Source organism: Perognathus longimembris, chromosome 12, assembly GCF_023159225.1.
Source record: "Perognathus longimembris pacificus isolate PPM17 chromosome 12, ASM2315922v1, whole genome shotgun sequence".
NCBI classification, from domain to species: domain Eukaryota; kingdom Metazoa; phylum Chordata; class Mammalia; order Rodentia; family Heteromyidae; genus Perognathus; species Perognathus longimembris.
The window spans coordinates 42,993,882-43,003,278 of NC_063172.1; the positions used below are offsets into that span (position 1 = coordinate 42,993,882).

At 39.6% G+C, this 9,397-nt stretch overlaps 1 protein-coding gene across 1 annotated transcript; it reads right to left on the minus strand.

Annotated features, from left to right (window-relative positions):
- Positions 1 to 968: 968 nt before the first annotated feature.
- LOC125360813 (vacuolar protein sorting-associated protein 4B-like) lies at positions 969 to 2,684 on the minus strand. Its single transcript, XM_048358930.1, has one exon. The coding sequence runs from the start codon at positions 2,510 to 2,512 to the stop codon at positions 1,178 to 1,180; it is 1,335 nt and encodes a 444-aa protein (XP_048214887.1). The 5' UTR covers positions 2,513 to 2,684; the 3' UTR covers positions 969 to 1,177.
- Positions 2,685 to 9,397: the final 6,713 nt, after the last annotated feature.

Genomic DNA, 9,397 nt, shown 5'->3' on the forward strand with positions numbered 1-9,397 from the left:
TTGTAAGGTAGAACTTTATGGTAATTAAGGAATCTACCTTATTCTAACTAATTTAGTCTTTGCATGTATAGTCAATGCAAATGTACAAGGCACAACTTAGTGTCAATGCTAACGTGTGTAACACATCCTCAGATCATTTATTTTAAAGACATTAAAATAACATGTTTATGTTTTATTATCCAATGAGATAAGTTCATTTTTAAAGCCTCATGAAGTATCACACTGATAACATGTGTGTGGAAGGACTATTCCCTGAACTTAAAAGGTGGAAGGCAAGACCCTTGCTATATTCTATCTTAAAAAATGATATATACATATATATGTACAATACACACACCCATTTCACACACTGGAAAACATCCCATTATCCAAAGGGAGGCCATTTTCTTATTAGCAAAGGTTCCCATTACAGTATCCCATGACAGTTATTAAAAAAATTCATACTTATTTTCCACCTGTTTTGGTCAATCTTGCTACAAAAGACACTGAACTAGACAATTTTCATCTTCAAGGTAAATTCAACACCTAATTTAGAAAGTCTTTCTCTTGAGATTGCACAGTGAAAGGTAATTATAAAAGCTTGCTACCTTTAAAAGAATTAAATCTCCACAGGAAAACAAAAGAAGACAACAACCTGTTAAAAAGTTAGTAAGAGCACTGGCTGTAACACAATTCAAAATCTCCCCAATACCAACCACAGTGCTCTGTATTGTTTTATTGCCTATCCCTGAGTAAAGATTCTATCTTTTTTTCATTTTTAATAAAGTAAATAAACTTCATGTTGATAAGAGTGTTTAAGAAGTTTTTTTTCAAAATATAAAGCCCTATTTCATCTTAGTAAAAAAAAAAAAGATAAATGCTCTTGGCAGAGATCATCACTCATAAGAATGGTAAATATTTGTCAATGTTTAATACTCTTTTTTCTGGGTAATTCTATTTTTTATGCCATTCACATATTGCTTATTTCCTTGTAACCCACTATTGTACCATCTTTGTCTATGGAAGCATTTAACAGGTAATGGATGAAAGTACAAAGGAACTCTGAAGTGAGATGTCTGTATCCTGTGCTAAGTGTTTCACTGGAAATAAAGTCAATGCCAGCCCAGAAAGGCAAAAAGAAAAAAAAATCCATGAAAGAAAGAAAGATAGGGTAAACATCTTCTCTGCTATCTTTGGTTCAACCTTCCTGGCCAAAATCTTCTGTAAACTTCTTTAATTTCAACAAGTCGTGTTCATTGACGGTGGGTTTTGTGTTTGACAGTGACCGCAACATATCCCACATGGAAACAACTGGCTCTAGAAGCTTATCTCCAGGGACATCCATCCACGTCATTTCAATGGCTCCGGGGTCCCCTGGAGAACAGGGTGTCAGCAAATCATCTACGGTGATGTTAGGGTCAGCTTGGGAAGGTCCTCGAACCTTTTTGAAATGAGTGGCCGACTGAACTTTCCTAACAGGCTGCATAAGTGCATCTCGCACAATGACGCTTATATCTGCTCCGGAATAGCCATCCGTTTTCTTCCCAAGTTCTTGGAAGTCGGCTTCCTTTAGACTATTCTGAGTGCTGCCCAAGTGCAGTTTAAACATTGCTGCTCGGTCATGGGCTTCAGGCAAAGGAATATAAATTCGCTTCTCAAATCTTCGTCTAATGGCAGAATCCAGAACCCAGGGTATATTTGTGGCTCCCAGAACCAAAATTCCATCGTTGTCCACACCAACCCCTTGCATCTGGACGAGGAACTCAGTCTTAATTCTCCGTGCAGCCTCACTTTCATTTTCACTCCGGGAGCCACACAGAGAATCAATTTCATCAATGAAGATGATGGAAGGCTTGTTCTCTCTTGCAAGCTGGAATAAGTTCTTAACCAACTTTTCACTTTCCCCCAACCACTTAGAAACAAGGTCAGAAGAAGATATTGAAAAGAATGTTGAATTATTTGCTTCTGTCGCTACAGCTTTGGCTAAATAGGATTTTCCTGTCCCAGGTGGCCCAAACAATAGGATTCCTCTCCAAGGTGTCCTCTTGCCTGTAAAAAGATGAGGAAACTTAATAGGCAGAATCACAGCCTCTTTGAGTGCTTCTTTGGCTCCTTCAAGTCCAGCCACATCACTCCACTTCACATTTGGTTTCTCTATAACAATGGCACCTTGAAGTTGATTCTGTAGTTTCTTTTTTTCAGGATCATCAGATTCTCCTTCCCCATCACTGTCATTCCCTTTCTCATCAGCTGGACTTGGATGTCCCTCTTTCACTGGCTTCTGTGGCTTTTTCTCCTTTTTCTTCAGGTACTCTTTCAGTTTTTCTGCCCTATCAAGATACTCCGTACACTTGGCCCTGATACTCTGTTTGGCTTTATCACCTTGTGCTTCATATTTAATAACATGGAGAAAATACTGCACAGCATGCTGATATAGTTGCAGGGCCTCCTCATAGTTGCCAGCTTTGTCTTCCTGTGCCGCTTTGTTAGCAAGATCTATGGCTTTCTGGAGGTTGGGACCGGAGGAAGCCATGGTGGAGCTGAGGCGGTTCCTCGGGGACGAGCCAGGGACGGAGGGAGCCAAAGGCTGCGGCGCCCAATCGCACCCAGGGTGACGGCCTCACCCCTCAGGAGACGGACTCGTGGCGCTAGGGCTCGAGCCGCGCGGCCTCCGTTCCGGGAGGTGGGGAGGGGGGGAAACTTGTAAATCCCCGACCACTCCGCCGGCCCCTGCGACCCTCCGAGCGAACTTCCGCAATCCCGAGCACCATCTGCCACTCTTACCAACAACTGTCTTGCAAGTCACAGGGATGATGCAAGATGCAGTTGTGCAAGTCACATCCTTCTGAGTAGAAGGCCTTAAACACTTTGGCACATGCCTTGCCTTTGAAGATGTTAGCATTGACACATTTATTTAGTTACACTCAAAAGTTTTTTATTTTAGATTATATTGTTGTTCTTCTTCATGATTGCAAATGGCCCACAACTGGGAGATGTGGGAATCCTTTCCAGACAATGAGGATTGCCTTGGAATTGAAATGGTTTTTTGGACACAGAATTTATTTCCTGTAACTTTGGGACTGAAAGAGTTTAAATTGGAATCAGGTGATATGAGAAAAAAAAACTTCTAGAAAAAAAGAAGAAAAGAAGAGATTAAAAAGGAAATGATGGGGCTGGGAATATGGCCTAGTAGCAAGAGTGCTTGCCTCGTATGCATGAAGCCCTGGGTTCAATTTCCCAGCACCACATATACAGAAAATGGCCAGAGGTGGCGCTGTGGCTCAAGTGGCAGAGTGCCAGCCTTGAGCAAAAAGAAGCCAGGGACAGTGCTCAGGCCCTCAGTCCAAGACCCAGGACTGGCCAAAAAAAAAAAAAAAAAAAAAAAAAAAAGGAAATGATGTTTCAGAATCCAAATACTTACTGAAAAAATTTGTAGGAATTAAGAGAAAGCAAAACACATTCTGGAATAAAAGTTTTCTTAAGATTTAGCATACATATTCCCTGTTCTATAGGTCATGAGAACAGGATCTTGGAAGGCTACACCTTCTGAATATTGTTGAGCTGCCATCATCTTTTTTGTTGTTATTGTTGTTATTTGTTTGTTTAGGTCTGTCTATATATTTTAGGCTGGCCTTGAATACAACATCCACTTCAGAATTTTTAAAGTCATTTATTATGTTTACTTTTTCTTGTTTTGTTTTTCTTACTAAGTATGCATTCTAGTTTCTCAGCACAGTCCTCTTTGAGATTTGAACCGCGAAGGAAACAGAAACCCTAAACTGATACCTGTTTTCTTACTGTTTCAAGAATAGAGAAAAATAGGAAACTAGACCAACAGAGTATCTGTGGAAAGAAAGTGTTATTTTTTCCTGAAAGAAAACAAATATCTCAGATTTAATTTGGGAAGAGAACATATAATATCAGTTTTATGTGGTATATAGAATAATTACTTTATAATGCTTTCAATTATTATTGGCTTGAAAGTCAGGAATTGATAGCTGTGTGTTACAAAGGTGCAAAGGAAGCATGCTTCTGAATGTAAGAAGCCACAAAGCTAAATGTTTGTTTTTAACAATTATACACATTCCAGAGTGATTCAAATATCTGATACAAGTTTGACTTCTCTTTGTGGGATAATTTATTCCATCCTTAAAAATCTCACATTCTTCATTTATTTTCTTGGATTTTTTTTTTAAATAACTAAATGAACTTTCCAAGTCCCTCTACTCAAAGCTTGGGTTTGCTTCACTTTCCATGACAACAGGAAAGATCATATGGACTAATGAAAATGGGAATGGTAAGAAGATTTAGGAATAAAGAAAATTTCTAGTTCTACTTTTTTTAAAAAAATTCCCTGATAAGCCAGATACGGGTGGTTCACACCTGTAATCCTAGTTACTCAGGATAGAGTAGCTAGAGGCTGAGATCTGATGATCCTTGTTTGGCAGCCACACAGGCAGAAAAGGTCTATGATATTCCATCTTCAATTAAATAGCAAAAATAGCTAGGCTAGCGGTTTGGCTCAAGTGATAGATGGCTAGCCAGAAGCAAAAAAAAAAGATCCCAAGTGAGAGCTCAAGGCTCTGAGTTTAAGCCCCATGATTGGCAAAAAAAAAAAAAAAGAAGAAGAAGAAAAAAGTTTACCTGCTAAGGAAATAATAAAGAAGGAACAAGAAATAAGAAACAAGATCATAGGCAAACAAATATTCACAGCATTATGCATGAAAAAAGGATGCTTTAGCTGTCATCATTTTTTGAGAAGAGATTCTTTTTGCATTCTGGGCTCTTTCAGCACTCCGTTTCATTCAGAAGACTCTCTCACTGGACATCCAACCTATTCAACCATGGTGTGGGTTTGTATATTTACAATGGCACGTCTCCAGGAAGTGCTAAAGTAAACCTTGATGTGGAGAAGTTTCCTGCATTGAGGGACACTTGTTTCTGTGTTATTTATTTAACCTATAAACTGCAGTATGAGCGCACCTGCCACACTCACATTTCCCAGGGTACCTGCTGCCCAGACCAGGGGACCACTCAATAGAAGAGGACTCAAATACGCAGGACACCACTCCAGACCTCATTTGTCAGCGCCTTTTTCTCAAATAAAATGAAAAAGTCCTCATGTGGCTCTAAAGTCATAAAGGTATTTTTTATTTTAATTAATTTATTTATTGTCAAAGTGATGAACAGAGGGGTTACAGTTTCATATGTAAGGCAGTGAGTACATTTGTAATCAAACTAGTTACCTCCCCCCTCATTTTTCTCCCATCTTCCCCCTTCTTAATCCCCTCCCCCCCCAGTTGTAAAATTAGTTTACAGCATATTGTCTTGTAAGTATTGCTGTTGCACTGGTTCACCTTTTACCCTTTGTCTCTCCATTTTGATGTTCCCCTTCCCTTCCCTAGTTCCAATAAACATATATACAACATCCAGGGTACCAAATTAGTTACACTGACATCAAGGATAAAACCATGGGGAAGAAAGACAAAAGAAAAAGGCATAATTTCACATGGTACATTGAAAATAACAACAATGATAAACCACTTACATAAGGTATTTTAAAGGCAGTAAAAAGAGGGTGTGACAAGAGGAAACAGGATATAAAAAACCATTAAAGAACTGCAATCTTCCCTTTATAATTAAATTTGTAACATTGTCTTGCCTTTGTTGAGGATTATTTCAGAACCTAGTTCTGACGAACAGAGAATGACACAAATATTAAATATCTAAACCCTATATGTTGTTATTACTATATAAATTCAATTCAAAATTGCTCTTGCATGTGTTTCAAAAACACATTCCCCCATCATCCTAATGCCTCATAAATGTAGAACAGGGAGGATGTCTAACCTAGTAAGAGTTGCACAAAACCAGTACCAGTCTATAATAGTACTCTCACTCATACCCACAATCCCCACTATCTTCTCAACCTGCAAGAACCTGCCTCTGCCTGACTGGATAATGAACTGTGTCCTTTTGTCAGCCTCCTTGCCACCAAACTGATCACCTAACCATCACACGTGACCACCCAGAGCAAAGGGGCCATGTAATTCTAGCTATTTGGAGGCTGAGGTAGGGAAAATCATGGTTCAAGTTCAGCTTGGGCAAAAAAAGGTTTCAAGACCCCATCTCAAACGGTAGATGAGTGGTGCCTGCCTGTCATCCCATCTTCCTGGTAAGTGTAAATAGGAGTCCCTATATACTCAGGCAAAAAGTAAAACACTATCTGAAAAATAATGAGTATCCAGTGAGGACTTCACCCCTATAATCTTAGTTACTCAGAAAACTGAGATCTAACCATTGTGGTTTGGAGCCAGCCTGGGCAAACAAGTCCATGATACTGTTATCTCCAATTAACTGCCAAAAACACAGGAAATGGAGCTGTGGCTCTAGTGATAGAGCACTCATCTTCAGCCAAAAAGCTCAGGGACAGCACCCAAAACTTAAATTCAAACCACCTAAGACAGGTACAAAAATAAATATATACATAAAGAAATAAATAGCCAGTGCCCAAGAAAGTTTGAGGTATGGCTCAGTGTGAGGCCCCCAATTCAATCCTCAGTGCCACTAAAACAAAAACCCTGGCATAGACATTACAATTATCCACACTTGGATTTGTGTCCTCACTGGAGTTATCAGATACAATACAGGGCAATGTGTTCAGTTTTGAAACTCTGATACACACTGAATCAACTTAAGTATAAATAAATCCCAAACACTACTTTGTGGCAGAGTTACAAAAAGAGTGTTTATCTGAAGTTCAAAGGGAGCTGAAAGCTCTATGTTTTTATTTGTCTCGAGAGTAAACCCCACTCTTTATCTAAAGATTTATTTTGTTTGTTACCCTAGTTCGGTGAGTGAGGGCAGATGCTTGAGAAGGAGCCAGGCAAGGATGAGCTATCTGGATACATGACACGTCCTGCTCCCACAGGGGAACTCAGTCCCATGACAGGGCCTCAGGCTTGTCCCAGCCTGCAACCAGGGACCTGGGATTCCTATTTCTACGTGGCACCTGGCAGCACTGGTAGGGAAAGGAGAACACAGTGTCTCATCCCCCTTGTGTGTAAGTGAATGGCACTGGGAGTTGCCCAACAATGGTTTTCCCATGAAAAGCCACAGGTGCCTACTGTAAGAACATACCAAAGATGGGAGCCAAGAAGGAGGTATAAGGCCCTTGCCAAAGGGAAAAGAAAGGGGTCTCTGGAAATAAAGAACTGGCTGTCCTTGTTCTTGCTTCTGCTTCCTACACCTGTAAATTATTCCCATTGAACACTCAGTGGTACATAAGAGCTGTAGTTCTGTTGTTGTAGCTGCTGTGGTTGTTTAACATCTGTAGTTTTATTCTACTTACAACATCCTCAACAACAGTGTTATAGATATAGCTTGAACTTCAACCTAAGAATTTTTTTTCTATGCTCTATCAAACTAGAAGATTTTTCTGCATTCCCCAGTGTTTTATTTTTTTAATTTCATTTAATTTCTTGTTTTATTATTCTTAAGGAGTTGCACAAAAAGATTTAGCAGCCTGTCAGTTTGTAACTCATTAATGCATCTCATCAGTATCACCTCTTTCATCATTCTCCCTCATCTTCCCCAACCCCACCTACCCACTTATTACCTGGCTCCATTGTTACATATGTACATTAAATATGATGACTGCATTTTCCCACCCTTCCTTTCTTCATTTGTCTGACCTCCGCTCCCCTTCATTCCTTTCCCTCTCCTCCAACATATGTTCCAGCTTCTTGGTGCTAGAAGTTTTGGTATTGGGGTTTGTAGTATGACCAGGACTTCACTGTCATGCAATGCAAACAACATATACATGGACCCCTTCTGTGGCTGAAGACCCTATTATGCAGATCAGACATTCTGACAGTCTTCAAATAGTGATGTTGGCTACGAACCAGCAGGAAAAAAAAAAAAACAAGTACTATGTTTAATGTATCCATCTGGCCCAGATGATTTAAGCCCTGCATCCTTTGGAGAAAGGGATAGAGGAACCCTGTTTCTGCACAGTTTTGTACATTTACTCTAGCACTGAGCTGCCAGAATATGGTCTGCCTACTGCTGCATGACAAATCACCCATACGGTGGTGAAACAGCAATCATTTTGTTATCTGTCAAGGTTTCTGTGGGTCAAGAGTTCCATAGAGTTCAACAAGGCTATTTGGATTGTATTCCCTAGCAGCAAACCCTGAGGCAAGAATTTACTTTTTGCAAGCAACTTGTTAAAGGAATTATTCAGAGAAGAGAGAATTTTAAAGATAGTGAGAGTAGGGAAAGCTGGAACCAGGAACTAGGGAAGGGAAAGGCGTGTGATTTTAGGCAGAGTTCTGTAGAAAGCAGGCTTTAACTTAATCATGGGATAATTTGAGTGCCAGGGGGTTTTCAAATTTGTCTCAACCCAATGCAAGAGCTCTGAGCTTCCTTGCTACCGTGGGCTTGGGAGGGAATGGGCAGAGGTAAATTTCAGTGATACTGATTCCATGTGCACAGAGCCCACTTAGAACTGCTCTTCAGCCTTGGCTTCTTGATTTGTAAAATGGAAGTACTACTTAGCATTTTCAAGATTAAGTAAAATTACTCATATAAAATTACTCAGCATTACAAATTATGATTTGGATCAGAAAGTATCCAAATATGCTTTTGGTTTTATTTCCTCTAAATTATATCCAGCAAATACTTCAATTACACACTGATAAATCCAAAGGCAAAAGTGAAGTCTATCTAGGAACTTGTGAGTGGGCCCAGACAATATTGTCACATCCAGTTGGTTTCAAAAAAGTCTGTTTAGAAAATCACAGTAATGCCACCAGCACAACAATGTTCATCGCAGCACAATTTGTCATAGTGAGAAGCTGGAACCAACCCAGATGCCCCTCCATAGATGAATGGATCAGGAAAATGTGGTACATTTACACAATGGAATTTTATGCCTCTATCAGAAAGAATGACATTGTTCCATTTGTAAGGAAATGGAAGGACTTGGAAAAAGTTATACTAAGTGAAGTGAGCCAGACCCAAAGAAACATGGACTCTATGGCCTCCCTTATTGGGAATAATCAGTACAGGTTTAGGCAAGCCATAGCAGAGCATCACAAGGCCCAATAGCTATACCCTTAGGAACACATAAGATGATGCTAAGTGAAATGAACTCCACGTTATGGAAAAAAGTGATATATCACAGTTGTAACTACTTTCAACGTCCTATGTGTATGTGTAGTTTCTATTATTGATGATGTTCTTGTATCACCTTCCTATGGTTGTACCTACACTATCTCTGTAATCTTATCTGAGTATATTGGAAACCGTGTTTACTGGTATTGGAAGTAGGAAATTCAAAAGGAATACCAAATTTGAGAGACACAGGGTAAAAAAAGAGAAATAACTACAAAAGCAATACTTGCAAAACTGTTTG